Source organism: Chiroxiphia lanceolata, chromosome 1 (assembly GCF_009829145.1).
Source record: "Chiroxiphia lanceolata isolate bChiLan1 chromosome 1, bChiLan1.pri, whole genome shotgun sequence".
Classification (NCBI taxonomy): domain Eukaryota; kingdom Metazoa; phylum Chordata; class Aves; order Passeriformes; family Pipridae; genus Chiroxiphia; species Chiroxiphia lanceolata.
Genome location: NC_045637.1, coordinates 134,420,964 through 134,442,572, shown reverse-complemented (window position 1 = coordinate 134,442,572; position 21,609 = coordinate 134,420,964). Strand labels below are relative to the sequence as shown.

At 38.6% G+C, this 21,609-nt stretch overlaps 1 protein-coding gene across 1 annotated transcript in view; it reads left to right on the top strand.

Annotated features, from left to right (window-relative positions):
- ITGA8 (integrin subunit alpha 8) overlaps positions 1 to 21,028 on the top strand; it is a 109,614-nt gene extending 88,586 nt beyond the window's left edge. The window contains exons 28-30 of the mRNA XM_032705373.1: positions 8,813 to 8,914; positions 17,029 to 17,151; positions 18,401 to 21,028. Of these exons, the coding sequence (XP_032561264.1) occupies positions 8,813 to 8,914; positions 17,029 to 17,151; positions 18,401 to 18,487 (312 nt within the window). The 3' untranslated portion in view covers positions 18,488 to 21,028. The remainder of the gene's footprint in view (positions 1 to 8,812; positions 8,915 to 17,028; positions 17,152 to 18,400) is intronic.
- Positions 21,029 to 21,609: the final 581 nt, after the last annotated feature.

Here is a 21,609-nt window from a genome sequence, read left to right as displayed (position 1 = left end):
CTTTCTGGGAGAGCTTGGGGAGGCAGTTATGTAAAAAGACCACAGAGGGTGTGTGAAGTTCCCAAGAGGTTTGAAGTTTATTTTATCTTCTTTTAATGTTATTGAATATAATTGTATTGTTTCTCTCTTGACTTTTAGACAGTTCTAGATATGTGAATTTGGTCCTCCTGACTGCATGAACTTTAATAGCTAGAAGAGAGAAAAATCTAGTTTAAATCAGAAAAAGCTGAAAAGCAAGAGAAGCACAGCAGCCACACTGCAGTAGGGTACTCTTAGTACCCAGAGTCATGTTTTGACTTCTCTCTTAAATATTCATTATTTCAGTGTTTCTGTACGTGCACTGATCCTGTTCCTTTTAAGTGCCTAAAAATGGAAATATATGCTTGACAAAATAAAGGTGGTGTGTGCTGCAACAGCTGTACCTTAAGTGCCTGACCTCAGACTGGTATCCAAAACCTGAAACTAAATACCTAGGCTCCCTATTCAGCACATGGAGACAATGAGGTACCTCACACAAATTGACTTGCTCTAATCATCAGGGTGGTGCATGAGGGCTATCCCTTATCAGGGGGATAGGCATCCAAATCAGGATTAAGTGGGAATACGCCCACCCTCTCAGAACACAGAATCCAAAGACTACTTAGGAGGTACCTGTGGAACTAGTTAAAAGACTTAAGGAGGACTTTTTTTATTCAGTATTCAGTGTGAGAAGCTAGAGCTGGCAGTCTAGTGATTAGAGAATTTGTGACTGGAAGACTCAAAATTAATTTCTCTTCAGCTTGAGAGGCCTGCTTTAAAAAATGAGGGTGTTACCTTCTGCTGAAGCTGCACTTTTGCAGGAACATAAAAAGAAATTGAGACATCTGGAAAGGTATAGAAAATAAGGAAAAGCCTGATATAATACCTTGTTATTTTGGACCGTCAGCTAGCTACAAGTCCTTCCGGTCCTCTCATCCGCCTTTGCCTTCATTGCCTGGGACCTGGAGCTGTTGTCACTGTTAGAGTGAATGCTCTAATTGTATATCCATGATGAGAAATCTTGTTGAAAATCTCCATATTTTATTACTGGTGAACTCAGAGATTCTTTAGTGTGATAGAAGTTCTTTAGCTCAGGCAATGTTTGTGGGACAAGGATTCAGTTTAGCTGCACAAAGGCCATTGGAGGCAGAAGGCACACAGCCTGTGCAGTGGGGCCACACAGAATGTGCAGCACATGTTGTTAGCAGAGACCTGGAACTCAGAACAGAAGTGAATTGGTGGAGGTAGTCTGAGAGATCTAGCTCTTGTATGAGATCCTTTATTCAATCACTTCTCTTCCTCTCATCTTTACTATGGGAGCAATTATTCCACCTATAAGTGGGATATGACCCCAAGGAACAATAATTCTATCCTCAGTATCCCCCAGCACAGAACCTATTTCTGTGCCCAGTGGAAAACATCTCAGTCAAAGGAAGATTGCTTAGTGTTTTCAAAGAATAATTCTGCAGCCAACCTAAATTCCCTGTCCATGGATGAAAGTGGGGAAGCAGAGAAGTTAGTGAGAGAGACATCTTGTTCCCTCATTCATTGACATATATAAGGTATATATGGGAGTTTAAGTAGATTGTTTTAATTTAGACTGAGAATTAAAAGCCAAAAATTTGATGAACTGCCCTTCGAGCAGTATAAAAACAAAAGGAGGAAGTCGTCAACAAAATTTGCCTTTGCGTCAAACAACTGTTGTTATTTGAAAAAACAAAATAAGTAAAAAATAAAACTGTGTGTGGCCAAAAATACTATATTATACTGGATTTCATTGTTTATGTGGAATGAAGGCTACAAAGAAAGAGATATTTGCATGGGGCTGAACTAACGAGGTTTTTTGGGTGTGGGCTAGTTTTGTTTTCAGTCATTGTTATTTAAAATATTTTAATTGTTAACAAGAGCAGAATATGAGACTTTTGCTAGTTGTGCTAAAGTATAGGTAATGTTAGGTTTATGAAGAAATAAGCATCTTAAATAAATAACCATTATAATCTGTATACCGAAGTCTTCTGGAATCACAAGAAAATATCTGTCTCTATTATAATTTAACATAATCTGTTTAAATGAATATAAAAGATATAATATGTGAAGTGTAAAAAGTTAATGATAGAGAGGAGGATGTTTTGATTTTCAGAATTTTGTCTTTGGTCACAGATACATTTGTGTGGGCATACCCTCTTGTTACAAATAGCACAAATACTTTTTGACCATGTGCAGAGTCATATACACATTTTTAAACAGATTAATACAAGAACAAGTAGTTATATGACCTCTACTCTCAGCATTTATGTAAGCTACTCTATTGGCAGTAGTTCAGGTTTTTGGAGGTATCGGTCAAAGAAAGCAAGCTAATGAATTCCCAAAGCATATATTTGAAAGCTATTGCTGACTCCTTTGTCTTTAAAGTGCGCCAGATTCCAGCAGACACAAAGGGAAACAAGTTTTAATCAAGTATGGCCAATATTGTTATAACAGCACTGAACTCCATATGCAGTAGACATAAGTTCTTGGGGGGAAAATTCCACCACAGCATGCAGCCTGCCATAGAGAAAGTATGTGCCCTTTTGTTAGGGGTGCTTCACTGACTACATCTAACCAGAAAAAAAATTCTGTGAGGTTGAACAATTCTGTTCCATGGAGGCAATAGAATCATTCTGGGAAGTCTCTCCAGAAGCTGAACTCTTCAAACCTGCAGAACAGTAATGATCTCTCAGACTTTAAACTGCTAAAGGTTTTGTTCCTTCTACCCTCCAGCTCCCTGTGAGCCAGATTTGTCCCTTAATTTCAGTCTGCTCTGAAACCAGGATGAAACCATCCTCTGAACCAGGATGACCACATGCCTTAAAGATACTTTGGGGGGACTTCGGGTCTGTACTTGAGCTTCCTGCAGAAAGCACCAGCATTCCACTGGAACCTGGAAAACTGTCCGTTGATTTGTCGAAGATTTTCCAGCATTTCTCACATAATTTCTGTCCCAATTGTACTTAGGGAAACACTAAACTGAATATTTATTGGGAACATTTTCCTTCATTTCTAGCTGCTTTTTTGTCTCACAATTTTTAAGAAAACAAAGGCTTCAGTTCAAAAATCTATTTGTAAAACAAAAGCATGTAGGGAGAGAGAAGCCTTAATAGATACACCAGCAGGATCTACCACCCAGGCAACACAGGGGATGGCTGTGCTTTGCCTCCTTCCCATATTATTGCAAACTACTGTCTCGGCGACGTGTACAAGAGCAGGCTCTGCTTGTTCTAACACAAGGGGAACCTCAAAAGGTCAGTGTACTAGGGCTGGGCTCCCTACTGTTGGTCATTAGACACAGACACAAATACCAAATTCTTTCTTCCCCTTCCTCTGAGCCATAAGTCCTCAGCTTGAATTTCAAACCACAGGTCCTGCTGCTTCCAGTAAACACTGAATATTTAAATCATATGCTATTTAAAAAATGATATGGTAAAGAAATGCTGTTTCTTACAATTGGCTTGAGAATTATAAACAAGGCTGTAGGAGAGACAGCTGCCTGTATCTCCAAGGTGTTGGTATAAGTAAGAATCCTGTTTGCAACTGATGTTGACCACAGTCATTGTTTGGAAGACCTTTGCACAAATGCATAAGTCTTTAAATGTTCTCTAGTCTGTTATATTCTTCATCGCTGTATTCCAGCATTTCCAGGAGCCTAATCAAGTGTTGAGCCGAGTTGATAGCTGTCGTCACAACCTAAGCTTATTAACCCCAGTCAAGCATTAATCCACAGGAAGTACCTTACTCTGATGTTCTTATTGCTGATATAAGCTGAAAATTAAATAAGCCATGTCTAGTAGGTGAAAGGATTTATTTTTCCATGAATGCTATGTTTCCTTTATATGAAGTTTCAAGAGAGTTAATGCCTTTACTGTACCTTAGCCAATCAGGCTGAATATCTAATGCCTACTTCTTTAAAAATATAACATATCCTGCTCTCCCCATTACAGATTACATTTATAAGCCATAAAAATCATATCCAGAATCCTGCTTAATATCAGTTGCTTAGAATTGAAAACATAAGGCTTTATTCACACTTTTTTCTGAATACAAATTGTTGCACAACCACAGAAACATGCTGGAACTTTGTGTGAGAAGTCCAGTGCTGAAGAATAAGAGATGAAAAATGGCCTGAGTCTGAAAATGGAAAATAATTAATGTGATAAGGAAAAATTATTTTTCTGAATATCATCTCATAAATGTTCAGCACCATGACAGTGTATAAAACTATTTATTTACAAAGTATAATTTTTTATTTCAAACAATGTTGATAGAAAAGGTAGTTCCCTTTCATTAGATGCCATCTGTGTTAAAGAGCTGATTTGACTATCCCTATGTAGTCATTTAAGACTGTTTTTTTCATGTTGCTCTTTCCTAGTTTAAGGCCCGAGGAGAGGTTGAATATTCTGATAGTAACCATTCAGCTGCTCTCAATATTTTAAAAGAACAAAATTACGGCATAGCCAAATGAGTTCCAGAAGGCAATAAATGTGCTGGCTTTATATGACCAGTAAACACTCACATATTTGCAGAGAAAAGTAGTTTTTAAAAAGAAGACAGAATGGACAAGGCAAATACCAGACCCTGGACCTCAGGAGAGCAGCCTGCAGCCCTTTCAGGGATCTGCTTGGAAGAACTCCGTAGGAGGTGATCCTGGAAAAAAAAGAGGAGTCCAGAAGAACTAGTGATTCTCCAGGATCACCATCACCTCCTTTAACTCATGAACTGTCCATCCTGACATGGTAAAAATCAAACATAAAAAGGTGGTGATTGGCTAAAGGTTTGACTCAGTCTTGGAGGTCTTTTCCAATCTTTATGATTCTATGAAACATAAAGGAGGTGCAAGAAGAGTCAGTTAACCTGGTGCAGGGGCTGGATAAGGAATATAGATACAGTGTCTGAGCATGCAGGGACAGAGTTAAGAAGGTAAAAGCCCACCAGGAGCTGAGCCTAGCAAGGGGCTTAAAGGACATTAGGGAGGCTTCTATATTAGCAACCAAAAGAAGACCAGGGAAAATATGGGTCTTCCGCTGAATAGGACATGGAAAAGGCTGAGTTACTTAATGCCTCCATCGCTTTGGTCTTTACTGGTAAAATCTGCATACAGTAATTCGAGGCCTCTGCAATCAGAGAGGAAACCTGTAACCATCAACATTTACCTTCAATGGAGGAATATCAGGTCAGGGGGACATTTAAACAAATTGGACATACAAAATTCCAAGGAACCTGATGGAATACACCTACAAGTGCTGAAGGAGGTATCATGGCAATGTGAGACCTCTCTCAATTATCTTTGAAAAATCATAGTGATGGGGGAAGTTCCTGAGGACTGGAAGAAAGCAAATGTCACATCTATCTTCAAGAAGGAGGATTCAAAGGACTATAGACCAGTCAGCTTCATTTCAATCCTTGGGAAGGGGATGGAGAAAAAAGCCCTGGAAGCCATTTGCAAACATCTGAAGGACAAGAAGGTGATTGGGAGTTGTCAGTGTGGATTTACGAAAGGGAAATCATGCTTGACAAACCTGATAGTCTTCAATAAGAAAAATGAGGTTCATCTTGGTGGACAAGGCAAGAGAAGTCATTGGGTTTTATCTTGAATTTAGCAAGGTTTTTGACACTGTCAAAATGAGTGAAGAGAGGTGGATTCAAAACTGACTGAACTTCAAGCATTTGATCAGCAGCATGAAGTCCAGCTGTCAGACTGTCAATAGTGGTATACCCCAGGGATCAATACTGGGGCCAATACTGTTTAACATCATTAATGACTTGGATAATGGGACAGAGTACACTTTCAGCAAGTTTGGAGATGATAGAAAAGTGCAAAGAGTCTTTGATACAGCAGTTGTTTGTACTGCCCTTCAGATGAACCTCGACAGGTGGGAGAACTGAGTCGGCAGGAATTTCATGAAGAGTGACGAAGGGAAATGCGAAGTGCTGTACCACAGGAGGAATAACCCTATGCACCAGTGCAGGCTGGGGGCCAACCTGCTGGAAGGCTGTGTTCTAACAAAGGATCTGAGAGTCCTGCTAGACACAAAGTTGAACATGTGTGGCCCACTATGTGTGCCCTTGCAACAAAGTAAGTCAACAGTCTCTTGGACTGCATCGGAAAGAGCGTTACCAGCAGGTCAAGGGAGGTGATTCTTTCTCTCAGCGCTGGTGAGACACATCTGGAGTCCAATCCTGGGCTCCCTGGGACAAGTGAAACATGGGCATACTGGAGCCAATGGTCACAAAGGTGGTTAAGGGCTTGGAGCTTTTGATATATAAGGAAAGGCTGAGAGAGATGGGAGTGTTCAGTCTGGAGGAAAGAAGGCTCAGGTAGGATCTCATCAGTGTGTATAAACATCTGATAGGAAGGAGTAAGGAAGACAGAGCAGGCTTTTCCCAATGATATCCAGTAATAGGAAAGAAGCACAAACTGAAATACAGGAAATTCCATTTAAACATAAGAAAAAACACTTTTTACTGCGAGGGTAGTCAAACATTGGAAAAGGTTACTTCTTGAGTTTGTGGAGTCTCCATTTGTGGAGATATTCAGAACCCAACTGGATGTAGTCCTGAGTATATTGCTCTAGTTGACTCTGCTCTAAGCTTGTACTTGTAGTAGACAATCTCCAGATGTTCTTTCAAACCGCAGGAGTTCTGTGAAAACTTTGAGTTGGGCCATGGTCATCCAACTTCATCCAAGTTGGCTCCCAGGTTTAGATTATGCTTCTTTCAGGTCATTTTCACAAACAAACCTTTCTCCATCAGTGAAGGAAAAGAATAGTAGCCCAGATTATCACGGGATCTTCTCACCTCAGTCTTTTTTCAGCAAGACAGCTGAAAGGGGAAAAGCAATTCTTAGAGAGGGTTTATGCCTTTGATGCAAGAGGGAATGCCAGAGAAAACACCAGGGAGGAAAAGATGTTGAGTAATCATAGAGAAACCAAATCTTCTCAACAAAGCAGAACTCCTAATTGTGTGAGAAATAGAAAGAAGGATAAAGAGTTTTGCGGAAGGGCATTTAGGAAGTGACAGCAATGTTCCAAATATGATAAGAACCTGGTGACAAAATGAGAGACTGCTTTACTAACAAGGCTCTGTCTTTCTGTTCAAATCTGGTCATCGTATTTAAGAAGGAATTGATACAGGTAGCAAAAATGGAACATAATAATTTTAATAATAATAATAATGCAATAGAAAAGAGATATATTAACAACCATAACTCCTAGCCATCTGGATTCCATTGACCATATTAGCACTTAACTGTCTAATGCTTTTCAGTGAATATCAAAGCACTTTCAAAGGAGATCCATATCAGTACCCCAACTTTACATGGGAAGGGATATACAAGATAGTAGTGCCACCCAAAAAATCAGTTGCAGAGATGAAATTAGATTTGTTGACTACCAGAAGAGAATGGTTAACTATTCAGCCATCCTTCCTTGGGATAAAAACAAAGAAAAAGAGAATGTTCTAAGTGCAGGATGTTCTCTCTGAAAGATTTACTTGATACCTGATGGATTTAGCCTTCAAAACTACCTCCAGTTAGATATTGATGATGCCGAGAGCTCAACAGGATTCAAAATATGGGTGTGGAAAATATTTGTATCCGTTGTAGTAAATGTTGTAACCATTCCTTTAAGGGATATGCACTTTCCACATATCAGAGCTTAAGTCAGTTCATAACAAATACCGGCAGGTATTCTTCCAGCAGACATACCGACACTTAACTATCATTTAAGGCGGTTTTCAGAGAGTGGGAGGTTATTCTCAAGGTCAGAACAGCACAATGAGACTTACAATTGGTCAGGTGTAGTGTGTCACTGCCTACCTGGCACCAAATGAGGTGAAAGCACTAATTAAGTCACTGCATGAGATATGTGATGTAACAGTTTTTAGTAATTCTAAACTAGGTAAAGTAATGCCTAATCTAATCCATTCTAATAATGTTTATAAATATAAGCAATCATAAATGAAGCACAGAGAACTGACAGAGACGCATTTTGTTCCATCTTTGCATCTTTGGGTTTGTTGAAATGTTTAATGACAGCTATATAAATATTTTATTAGGCAGCCAGTTAAACAATGGCTGCTATACATTCCTTTCACAGTGGCACAATTTAGTAAACAAGCAAGGTGAGTGGGGTTTTTTGAGCTCTACTGCAGTAGGAATTGAATCACATTCCAATAGTAACCTACTGTAGGTGACCCTGCCTGGGCAGGGAATTTGAACTAGATGATCTCCAGAGGTCCCTTCCAACCCAAACCATTCCGTGATTCTGTGATCCTGTGTAAATGTAGTGCAAAGATGCTTGTTCCTATTGTTTTTGATGGGAAGGCACAGCCATTTCTTTGATGCTATCAGGAAGCTCTACCAACCTGGTCTCAACATAGACCAGGAAATTTTCTCAAGATACCCATGTTGGTTGTCAGGCTTGGTGAGCAGAGCCAAGGTTTTAAAACATGGACACCCCATCAACTGGGCCCATGCTTCTAACTCACCTATTTCAGAGAGAAATAAGAGAAACAACTGTATGTGTCTTTCTGCATATCTAACCTTTCTTCCTCATTTGAACATGTGGCCTTTGTATTGCAGCTTTATGCTGTATTTATCCCATGGACATGTACAGGTCCCAGTGTTCCTACATTCTTTACCAAAAGAAACCATCTTTGCCTTAGGAAATCAGTGCACTGTATTTTTTTCTCTGCTTATTTTTTATATTGCTTTTAAATATAAGCGTGGTTTTTAATAATTTCTTTCGTTCTATAATTCCAGAGAAAGAATGATCTCTATAGTCTTTCTTCCAACGTTTCCTTCGAAGTTAAGAGCATGCCATATAAGGTGCAACCAGCAAAGCTCCCCACAGGAAGCATAGCAGTAAGTAACTGAAAATTATATCTTTGTGTGAAGTATATGTATTTGGTCATTCTGATCACAGCTGTGAAAGTTTTTGTAGATGAAAATATTGAGATTGGTCTTTCCTGTGTTTCTAGTGTAAATTCCTAAAATAATACCTAAAGGAAATACCTTTATTGCTTCCTGTGGAAGGTGGTGATATATGATACTGATTACATTTTTAAATAACTTCTTGCTGCACTAATGTGCAGACTGCTGTATGGCAATCAGAATGGATTTTTCACCCAGAAGAAAACAACAGAACTGTGAAGGCAAGTGTCTAGTTACTTTGTTTGGAGTAAAATAAGTCTGGAGGAAATTTTTGTGCAAAATCCAAAATCATGTTTCTGTCAGGTTTAGAGATCTCACTCTTCTCCCAGTCAGCAGTTCTCTCACACAAGCATATAGATTATCTACAGCAATTCCTCTCTAATCTGTATTAAGCTTCTTTGATACCCTCTGATTTTCAGAAAGGTTTGCATACCTCTCTAGGGTTTCAACCTCACAGCACATCAAGTGCAAGATATAAGTTTACCAACTGATGTGGTAGATAGATGCTAAAGTACTTGCCTTATTTGCAGACTGAGATTTGTATGGCCCTCAATTACTATGCGAAAAATTAACCTTGGAGGAATAAGTTTGATTTAATTGTTTTCTTGTGACAAAGCATTGACTTTTGGGAGAACTTTAAAGGAATTTGCTCCTTATGGTATCTAATACCATGGTTAAAATTCACTCTATTTTGTCATTACTGGTAGAAATAAGTAAAATATGAGTGCAAAAATTGGATCTATTACGAGTAATCTGAAATTTTATGGCTTATTGTTCTTATCTTTTTGAAGATTTATCAGTTACAGTCCTTCTTTTTTGAAACTCCTTTCAAACTTCTCCAAGTTAAATCATGGTGAAAATACATCATACTGGCCTGTTGAGATGTGGTAGTAGGGGCAAAATACTTTCTTATATGGAAAACAGAAAAAACCACTTCATAGCTTACTTTGAGTGTATTTTAGAGGATACAAGGTATAAAGTTGTGTTTTGAAAATGCACAGATTACATGGTTGATACGTGCTCTGGGAAGACCTAAGGTAAAATCTTGGTCCTATATGCACAGTGACTCCAACCTCCATCATCAGGAGAACCATGATTTCACCACAGAGATTTGGTGCTTAATGCAGTATTCATCCAGAAAGATTCAAAGGCTCCAAGCTGACAGATATACTCAGGCTCTTTTTATATTCTTGCAGCATGTGTTCCATAGCAGAAACACATGTTGTGCAGAATTCTGTTGGTAGTGGTGCCTTCATCTGGACTGAAGTGCTTTATCCCAGGTGATAGCCTGCTGTTCTCAACAAGTGTCAGATGATCTACCAAATGATCAGATAAGCATTTTATTCTCTTACTCCAGCCAGTATAATGCTCGTTATTTGCTGCAGATGATTTACAGCAAAATACCAGTAATGGCAACTGTAAAATGTTGAAAAATGATAGTGCTTTTATGTCGTTTCATATGTGGACATGGCAGTGGACACTTGCCAGCTCTACAGCTTGATGTGTTATATGCACCAGTTCTTTGATGTTCCACTTGCAAAAAGAAATATTTGCTTGAAGTTTGGCAAAGCTTATACTTTTACTCCTTTTGAAAAAGATCACTAGTTGTGTTTTAAAAGTTTCTAAAGATTTATTTGGAAGTTTATGGTTTTCTTTTAGACAGTGAAAGGATGGAAGAGGAATAAAGATTTTAATATTTTAAAATTAATTGTCAAAAGTATATATCTAATAATCAGCTAACACTTTAAAGTTTATATAGAGAAGATAATATTGTTAAAAGAACAGAGCATATGTCCTTCATTTAACTCATACAATGCTCTGTTCCAATTATGCAAGTTGATATTTATGTTTAGTTTTAATGGCATGAATAATCCCATACTCAGTAATCAACAGAGTCATGTAGTCATATTTGCAGCACTGAAGTCCTTATTTCCATCATCATGGAATGTAGGTCTTTATCTCGAACAGAGAGAGGGCCATGATAACAAAGGTGTGTGAAAGGTTATATAAATGTAAGAAAATCTTAATCTTTTATAGTAAAACATTAGCGTGAAAATGCATCAAATGGAAAATTAGCATGAAATTTAGTGGAGCTTAAACCAGAATCCACTGACATCAATAATAGTATTTCTATTAATTTTCATATGCTGGGAATTGCAGCTATGTATTATACAACTGAATGGATTTCCTTGCTAACAGCTCTATCATTCAAGATAAAATTGTCATTTTTTTCTTAGAAGTATTATTATGGTAAATGATACTGTCTTATTTGATGAATTTCATGTGAAACTTGAAAGTACTTTTTATTACAAAAAGTACAGAGTTACAATAAGCAGCAATTTGTTCTATTTTATTTTATGATTCTTGAGCCAATTTGGGAGTTTAATAAAATATAATTGCTTTTCTTAAATGTTTGATAGGATCTTCAGGGGGGATGCTTTAATGTAAACTGTTTGACCAGTGTCCTACAGTGAGTAAAATTTGTTTCAGACTGTCATAGTTTGACTATGACTTATACCTCCTTTTTTAGCTATTACATGGTGATAGTACTTTCATTTTAGACATGCTTATATTCTTTATGACATATATTTGCATAAACATTTGTAAAGTGTAAAAATATATTTCAATATTAATTATGACTTCAAGCTCAAGGGAGCTTTTACATTCCATTTTGAGAATTTTTTCAGAACATATAAGAACATCATGCTTCAAAGGCTGGAATTCCTGTTTCTCACCCTCTGTAACCAAAATTGCTGAAGACTAGAGAAAAGTCATCATGGGCAGTAAAAGTAGTAGTATTAGAATAATAATCAATTTAGCTACTGTTTCTTAAAGTAGCAGAATAAATTATGGAGAAGTTATTTTTATGTTTTAAAGTGTGTCTTTTAAAGGACCAGAGAGAATAAAATAGCTTTGTGACAATCCCACTAGCTCGCACTGAATTCTGACTATAGATGCTGGATGTTTGCACCAGTGAAACCTAATTCCTATCTTTCCACAAGGGACTGCCATTGAACCAGCAGCTTATCACATATGTTTTTCTCTGCCTTGTGCTGCCTTCCAAAGGAATCAAAGGCAATTTTGAGGACACACTGAGTAGCACCAAAATCAGGAGCAGAATTCAAAATGTACGAAAACCAGCAGCAAAAAAAATTAATAGTTCTTTTATCTACTTACAATGTGCTTAAGCATGTCACATTTAAAAAAAAAAAGGAAAATAAAAGCCCTATAGAAACACTTTCATGATTAACAAGTGACTTTCATGGAACCACAACCGGGATTCTGAAGTTAAGACTATCAGAGAGCATCAGTGTGTGGATTGTATTTCCAGTTGCAAACAAAGGCTCTGTCCATAACTCTTGGGTTGGCTTCACCCTCGTCTCAGTGCCTGAGCCAGATGGCATTCTTTGGCACCCTTTCCATACAAAAAGGTGTGAGACATTCAGCAGTATGGAAGACCAAAAGTCAGATGACTCCTCTGAAGTCTGTGAGCTGTGCTTTTCATCCTCCCGACAGAGAAGCAACCACTGTTTCCAGTGTTCAGCATAAGAAAATCTTGTCCTGAACAAAGAGGAAAGCCAACATGCATCTGAAGTACGACCAATATGCAACACTCGTGTAAAAATTCCACTTCTTCACATTGGCCACCTTAGATGAAAACAGATAAATCTCCCCCCAAAAATTGTCTGGCTCTGATCCTGCAGTACTAAACCTACCACATGGAGAAGAACTTCAGAAATCCAAGCTGAATAATGCAGACTTGTCTTTAATCAAAATCATATGTAATACTGTTGTGGACAGTATGGGGTGGAGGAGGGACAGTCTACTGTGGAAATGGTGAAACACGGCAGGCAAAACTGAAGGGATGCTTTGTTTTTTAATTCCCCTCCAGCTTCTGCCTCAACTCTGTGGGTGTTCAGGACTTGTCCTGTCAAACTGTTCACCAGCAATTGCATTAGTAGCCTTGCAAGTCTTTGTGTAGAGTTTAAAGGGGGCAGCCCAGGGGCTGCATATTCTACTGGTATATAGGCAGGAGTGAGACTGATGTCTACAAATAATCCACTGCTCAGGAAATAAATCTTGAGCACTTAGCACAACCCTTCCTTACTTTCAAAACCTAAGACAAAGAAGGATTCATGAAAAAGGGTATGGGTGTGACAGGATGGTTTCAAGATTTTAACAGGCAAATACTTCATTAGCATTGGCCCCACTCAGACTAAAAGAGGAGAGAGATGTGGCAGCTTTGCAGCAGCATTCTACCTGATACAAGACAGACCTAATTTCTACCATCTGTTTGGCTCATTGCTGATAATCTAAGGATTATAAACATGATGCTCTGCACTTCTATAAGATTACAGTTTCTTGTTTATGTTTCAACATTTGTCAGGCTCCAGCTGAGCTACTGATATTACACTGCAAATTTCACTCGACTGTCTGCAAAGGCAGAGCAACAGAAGGAAGAGGGGAGAAGGGAGAAAGGATTCAGAACACAGGCAGGACAAGCAAGGCTGAGTGTTACTGCAGCACTCATAATTGGTTAGCATCCTCAGGAAGATCCACATGTTGTTCTTATCTGGATCCATGCTGATAGGTGCTCTATAGCTATCATAAGAGCTAACTTGCCTCATTGTTTTCGTAGCCTAAGAGGAAAGAAAACACCACACAAATACAGCAAACCTCTAGGATGTGGCACATAAAAGAACACATGGAATGGCAGCAGAGATACTTGTAGCTGCATACACTACTATCAGCTTTGTCCAAAACCTGATGAAATCCACTGACCCTGGTGAAATAGACTGTTTCCATTGATTTCAGCAGGATCTCAATCAGGCTTTGAAGTCTGGATTGACTATACCTAATTTTGAACAGTGAAGTGGTGCACATGAGTCTTGTTGCTGTGCTATCAGTAAGTGGTCCTGTGAAATATTCAAACACCAGGCAGCAGTTTATTTCACTCCTGTCTGAGAGCACCTGTGGAGCTGAAGTAGTTCCCCAAATTAGATGAGAGTAGCCCAAGGAGACAGGAGTGATTCAGTCAAATACTATCTGAAGAAATATGTAAAAAAACCCCTTCCACGAAGTACTTGCCCATTCTGATAATTTCCACATTCAGGATGAACAATTTCAGAAGACTTTGGCTGAAGCTATCAGTACCAGAAATGATGAAATAAAATCTTTTCATCTTCCCTCAGGTTTGATCTTGCTTTAAAATTGAGTCATTTTGTCAAACTTGAGAGGACAGAAAGTAATGCTGGAGTTTGCTTTTTGCTGTTGTTTTACAAATATTTGTTAAGATGGTTTTGGTAACCTGTCTATCGCTTTACTGCTCCAGCTTCACAACAATGTTAAGATATGTAATCTGTATGTTGACAGTGTCAGGTTCCTTCCAAACCATAATTAAAATTTGTAACTTCCTCCATGTAGTACCTCAGAGTTTGCCAACAGAGGAAATGCACAGCACGGATGAGTTGGGGTTTTTTAATCAATCTGGTTTTGCTGTCTTGGAGCCCATAAATTTTCATCAGCACTTCCCAGCTCTTGTGCTGTATGTGATCAGGTCTTCAAGGCTTGCTTTAGGACAGCATTCATGAGGATTTTCAAGCAGTAGAAGAGAGGTGTTTTCTTCCTGGTACAGCTGAGCTCATTACTTTCTACAGGCTTCATGCAGCCCATCATAACTGCATCCCTTCTGTTTTCCCTGGCCAGTTAACTGCCTTACTTGCATTCATCTTTTTCCTTAACTGGCTTTTCTCTGGGAGGAATCTCTGCAGACAGTTCAGATGACCTTTTTCTCATTTTCTCTGCCCTTGTATTTAAATGCCACTCTGAGCCACAAGTAGAGCTATTCAAAAACATTTTATCCTTACTGAATGAGCACTGCTCTTGCTGAATCTAATGATACAGAGAGCCTATGAAGTTCTACAGTGGTTAAGAAGTGACCCAAAGAGCAGGCTGGGGAAGGGAACTGTATTCTTACAGTGGCATAGTTGATCACTTGATCACACCAGCAGGATATCTGTTGGGACACAGGGGTGGGATTTCATGTGTTGAAATAATTTTTTCTTGGTTTAATTAGCTAACATATTTATTCTTTTGAAACATTTTATACTAATAAGTATTTACAGCTGGTCCAGAGATGCATGTTAGGTGAATGTGTTTGTTACATCAATGATGGTATGGCCAGCACTGCAAGCACTTCATCCTCAGGGTACAGGCCAATGTTAAAGTGCTGACAGCAGAAGGACTCAGCAGTGTCTTGAAATTTTCTGTGTAACTCTCGGGGTAAGCTTTGGTAGAAGGCAAGTGGTATCCTACATATAAAGTTGTCACCAATTTCTGTTCCCCATAACGATGAGGAATAGTATAAAAAAACATGTACATCAGTAATGCTCACCAGACTGCCAGCTTTGCAAACACCATGTCAGAGGATGGAGCAGTTGGCTGCAGAGTGCAAAGGTCTATTCCAAAGTGTCTTCCAATTAAGCATGACAGTAGCTTGGAGACAGATCCACTGGTGCTTGCAGAACAAAAAGTCTAGCAAAAGAAAGAGGGAGAGAGGAAAGTGCTGGATGTCACTGAAAAACTGAAATTGGCCATCTACAGGGAGAGGAGTGAGAGGCATGGGAATGGAATCAGTTTTGAGCTAAATTAGAGAGTTGTGTCCAGTCTTCAAACTTAGGTTGCTGTTCCATGAATGAACAAATTAGAAAACAGTGTTGTGTTAAATTTTGGGTGCATCAACCAGTAAGTTAATAGCAATAGAAAAAAAAAAAAGAAAGGTTAGAAAGAGAATTTGCGATGAGTGCAGCTCAGGAACTGGGCAATAGCCAAGAAATTTAAGAGTAGATTTCCTAACTGTACCTTGAGCACTGAAGAGGAAGACCATTTGAGAGTTTGTGTAATCAGTTGCTTTGCAAACTGATTTCATCATGTCAAAAAGAAAATAACTTCCATCTGTCACATACTTACTCTGTTTAAGGGAGACTAGGAGAAGAGGAGAGAAGTCCAACAGAAAACCTGAGAGAGAAATAACTTCCTAGGCTAACAACAAAGAGGAAAATTTGAGAAAATAAACTGAGATTGAAGGGACATATTCATGACCAAAGAGCTAAGGAAAGCTCAAATTCATTCCTTCCCCCTTGGGAGAAGTAGAGACAGAGCAAACATTCAGTGAGATTGACAAGGAACCTTCCAAGCAGACTCTGAGAGCATAAAATAGATTTGGTAAAAGATATGGAAGGGAGAGTGAGGAGGACAGCATGGATGGCCCCAGAAGAGAAAAACAGGAGGATTGTTATTACTCTTTGTCCACATGAAGGTCTAAAGAGAGAATTTTGCCAAGTCAGTTAAAACCTTTGATAACTCATGTTAACACCTGCTGCTTTCTAGAGCCTCCTACAAGGAAAGAGTGCATTTCATGCTTATTTCCAATTTAGGTAATAGTCTGTGCTTGACTTCTTTTAAAGAACATCATGTCATACTGTGCATTAGGCTTTATCACAAGGACAATAAACTGCTGCTTGAGTTTCATTTTTGGACTGCTTAGCTGAAATGCAAATCATCAGATAAAATGTGTACTGGTATGTCAGCAGAAATTAAAATAAAAAAGTGTAACTCGTTTCTACTGTGGTTTGAATTAAGAGTTTGGGCCGAAGTCAACCATTGTTTCAGAGTAGTTCAGTGTAATTCAGTTATACTGGCCTAGGCTGTGCCAGCATGGATGTGAGCAGAACTTTGCTCCTTGAGTATTCTTGAAGCATCTGCTCAGAAAGGTATTTTTTGCTACACTGTATTAAGGGAAAATGGTTTGTTTGTCTGATTTGACATGAATGTGGTGTATGTGTGAATTCCATTTCTAAAAGTTACCATGAACAAGTGGAAAGGAACTTACAGTAAAAGAAGCCAACATGGGAGAATTTCAGGGAATGTGCATTTCTAATCTGCAAAATGCTGTTGAAGTGAATGCTTCTAACCTTTGTATTCTACTGTCAGATTTGCTTTCCTTGCTTCACTTTTATTCATTTAATGTATTCTTTTCGTTTCAGATCAGAACATCTGTTATTTGGTCCACCCCAAATGTCTCCTTTGAAATCCCTTTATGGGTTATAATACTAGCCATACTTCTTGGACTACTAGTACTAGCTCTGCTGACCCTAGCTTTATGGAAGGTATGCTGTATTATTACTGTTACTGTTGCCTTAAAAAAACCCTGAAAGATACTGGAAGATACTAGAAGAGAATATAAAGAAAGGCTGGAATTTTGTGATCTTCAGCAGTTTGGAGCAAAAGCAACAATACACGTGTTTTTTTTGTTTTGACATTTCTGACATGCTAGTGTCACTGACCTTTTTGCAGGGAACTTGTTTTCAAAGTCCTCCTTTATTACTGAAGTCTGGTTATAAATGGGCATACAGAGTTTGGCTGTTTCCCAAGACCTATGATCCTCTTTCTCAGGATGTTTAGGTTCAAAAAGAAGTTACTCTAACTTTTGTTTTCTCTGAATAATTCAGGGATTTCCAGTTTTTGTCAGCATGGAACAACATTCCCAGCTCTGAGAATTAATTTTTAGGTTTCCTTTTATGTTAGTATATCATATCTTCTGGTTTTAAAGTTTTCTATTTCTGTGTTGGTTGTTACACTCCCTTCACAAGTTTTAAGACGAGTTACTGGAAACTGCTATATTACAGGGAGCAAGTGTAGATTTTGACCATCCTCTCATTTCACATTAAAAATAACTTCAAAATAATTCCTTAAGTTAGAATATGGCTCATCTGTCTTTAGCAGCCTAAAGGTTATGGTTAGGTGTGCAGTCTCTGCTAACTTCCCAAATTCACCTAGTCAGGTAACAGCAGCAAAAAGCTATGTCTAAAACATGCAAGGATGAGAGGAATTTTAGCGGTACCTTTCTTTGACCTCATATGAACATTCAGCCTGGTGACTAGAAGGGTAACTTTTTGGCAGTTAAAGCTAGGTGAGAGGATCTCATCTTTAGTGATCTTTAGTCTAGCTTACAACACTGTTCTGTACACATTTCCCAACACACATTCCACCTCTGTTATTGTTACTGCTTGTCAATCTACCTTTTCTGAATGAGCGTCTTGCTGAACTGAAATTAGGAGTTTTCTCATTAGCATCAGTCCGTATCAGCATTCAGACCAACTTTACATCTCCTGCAAAGACATCTGTCATATGATTTGAATTTTTAAAGCTATATTTTGGAAGTCAATGCCTTGTACATAGAACTAATTTTTCGTAGGGAATGATTTGAATAGAAATGCAATATCTTCACAGTCTATCTGCCTGCCATAGGTTGTGTCTGACCTTTCAGGTTGACTGAGTGAAGAATCAGACTGCAGCTGAGTCTTCCTGTGATTGTCTTACCATGACACCTTTGTTTCTGTTGATTGTTTTCTGCAGTGTGGCTTCTTTGACAGAGCTAGACCTCCTCAAGATGACATGGCTGACAGGCAACAGCTGACAAATAACAAGACTACTGATGCATAAAGGAAGAGAGCGACAGTTAAAGTCAGAATCCTGCCTGAGACTAGAAACACAATGAGGATTAAATGAAGGATTCCTTCCACCAGCCTTCCTTTGTACCTGCAAGTGACATGGTGTCTTAATCTGATCTATGCAATGTTCTGATAACATGCCACATGACGGCCATCCTTGCCAAAGAAAGCAGCTTTTTCACTGCCTTACAAAGATATTCACCGCTGAACAGAATGTTTATCCCAATTCCAGTCAGTCTATGTTTCAGCAGATGCCTGTGAATATGTGTGGTATACTGAGATGGTTCCAGAACAAGTCCAAATCTCTCAAGGAGAGAATGCCTTCATTGCTGTTTTGTCTAGAAGATGGACCAGGACAAACCTTCTGAATGCTGCTGTATCATACGGAATACCTTTGAAACCTCCCTAAGAATAAGAACCTTTATGAAATTATTGCTCAGGGAGACAAGCAGTGTATCAGTACTGTGACAGTACTTCTGAAAAACAAAGGTAGTCTATAAAAAACTTTATAGATGGGGCACAATTATTTATTTTTCCACCTTTTTGGAATAAGTATCTGTAATAATAATCAACATAGATTTTGAGAGAAGAAAGTAAAAAAAATAGAAATCATGTCCTTACTTTACATGTAAATAGAAATGCAAACCCATTGTACACGCAGAACACAACTTTCTTGGCTACAAGGAGTTTTGCAAAGCAGAAGATCTATGCAACACTTTATGAGATGAGACATATGATAAACAAGTACATGTTGTATCTCTTTCAGCCCAGAGCTGGCAGTATCCCACCCAGATAACTAAATCCATGCACAGCATAGAGCAGGGGATAAGGTACCCTGTTCTTGTCTTGTTGTTCAGCCAACACAGGATACAGTCATTTCTGAAAGACTGTTTTAAGTTATCACAACCATACTGGTGATATTGTGAAGTCTTAGGGGGTTTGGGGCTAGGGTAAATTTTCTTTTCCATTTCTCTGTTACTTTGTTGAAATTGCCTCAAAATGGCTACTCACAATTGTAACTTGAAATCTTTGCCTTTTTTTATGTTACAGTCTACAAGCTGACAGCAACTCTGAAGTGTTGACTTCAGCAAAGTTTAGGGCTGAATATAATTATTTCTTAAGCAAAATCTTGCAGGGAAGGTGGGCAGAATTTGTATTTATGCAGAAAAATAGGATGCCAGCCAACCAAACATGAACATAAAAAAGGAAAAATATTTTGAGTTAAAGAGTAAAAAAATAGACTTAGAATTGATTACTTTTTTCCCGGTTAAGGGTTCTGAAGAAGAGATGTTTCATTATTTCTGTTCTATCAGCAAATGGTCCATATCTCAATAGGGGCTTTAAGCTCTGATATGTGCAAATTTGTACCTGAAAGCTTGAGTCTTCCAGTGCTGCCTGTGAGTGTGAAATTAGCTACATTGTATAAACTTCATGAAGAATTGTTCGTTTTCTGAAATCTACACCACACTCGCCTTCTCCTGAGCTCCTCTTCTTTCCTTTCCATCTCAGCTTTTCCGTTGGCAAATGGCCTCATCCATTCTGTCACTTTTAGAAAACTGCCCTTCTGCTTCCTAATACTTCAGGACAGAAGTTGCCATGAGACATTGTCACTTCTTTCAGTCTGACACAAGATTTTACAGTTTTACCATTGCCTGCATGCAGACTGACCTGTGCAATCCAAGCAGGAGCTGTGTTATGTCTTCATATCTAAGGCAAATTTGCAAGAAGCCCTTAATGGAGTCTTTAGCTTCTCAGATGCAGAGTACCCATGAGATTAAATTGTAGGAGGAGACATATGCCTCCAAAAATGGAGGTGAAGCATCTGTGTGCTTCACACAAGCAAGAACCTCCATTTTCTAAAGTTAGGGAGGCCTGACCACTTCCCAGTCCTCCAGAAAACCATTAAGAGACTCCTTCACCTAAACGGGTTTGAGCTGACCCCTTGTAGGTTAGAGAGATCAACTGACAAATATTACCACAAAGCAAGCCTAGCCCATATTTGCACACCTCTGTATCCCATGCATTCCAGGCAAAATTGTCCTTCCATGAAAGACAGTGAGCTTCTAGCTTTTGTAAATATTTAATTGTTGTGCGTAGCAGCTTCTGATACAAGATTAGCTAGCTCATTGCAATCACATCATCTGCACAACTCTTACTCTGATGAGATAGCACCATAAGGAGATACTGAACATAGGACTTTCGTATGTGCAATACTTTATATTACTTATATACCTGAAGCATGTTTACACTGGCATTTGTGTTTGTTTTTTAAACTTTTGAATATAGTGATAATGATTACAATAAAGAAAAAAGGATTGGAACAAAAATGAAAACAAACACAGCTCTATTCAGTATTTGTTGCAATGTGTTTTCAATCCTACACTGCTCTGAGGATGGGACTAGGTGACCTAATAAGTTCTTTGCATTTGTAACATCTATAGTTCACTTTTGAGCAATTACTCTCCATTTTAATGATGGACAAAACATGTTCAGATACTAAATTTAAACAATAAAGAACCTCAGTGACTGTTGAGCCTGGCTGGAATCCATTGGCTGCAGCTGTGTAATGTCACTGGAAACCAAATTAGAGGCACATGATCTGACAAACAGTTACTTTGAGCAATACTTTGTTTTATATTTCTACATCCTTGTAGATTAAACTTCCCCCATGGAAATGTCTGGAGCTGTGTGCTGTCAAGGACTGTAGTCTTTATTCCCAGCATTTGTGGATAGCTTTGGCTGCAAATTGCAAACAGCTTTGTGAAGATTTCTGGGTTTCAGTGCTTGCCAAGAGTGTTTATTCCCTGGGGAGATTGCATCCTGGATGTGGACACTAGCAAGCAGTTGACATAATCTTCCCCCCCAGTATATCAGTAATGTGCTGCGTGATAACCTCTGGCACATCCCTACATGACTGAACTTTTGTTTCAGTGATGTCAGCCTTGTAATGAGTTACTAAATGCAGCTTTGTGTACTGGTAATTCAGCCTTATGCTTCCCAATGTATGTGGTGAGCTGCTGATGGCTGGGAACACAGCAGTAGTCCAGAGAGCAGGAAAAGCAAAAGGTTACTTTAAAAATTAAAGTCTTTTAAAACTCCTCATTGCTATGACCA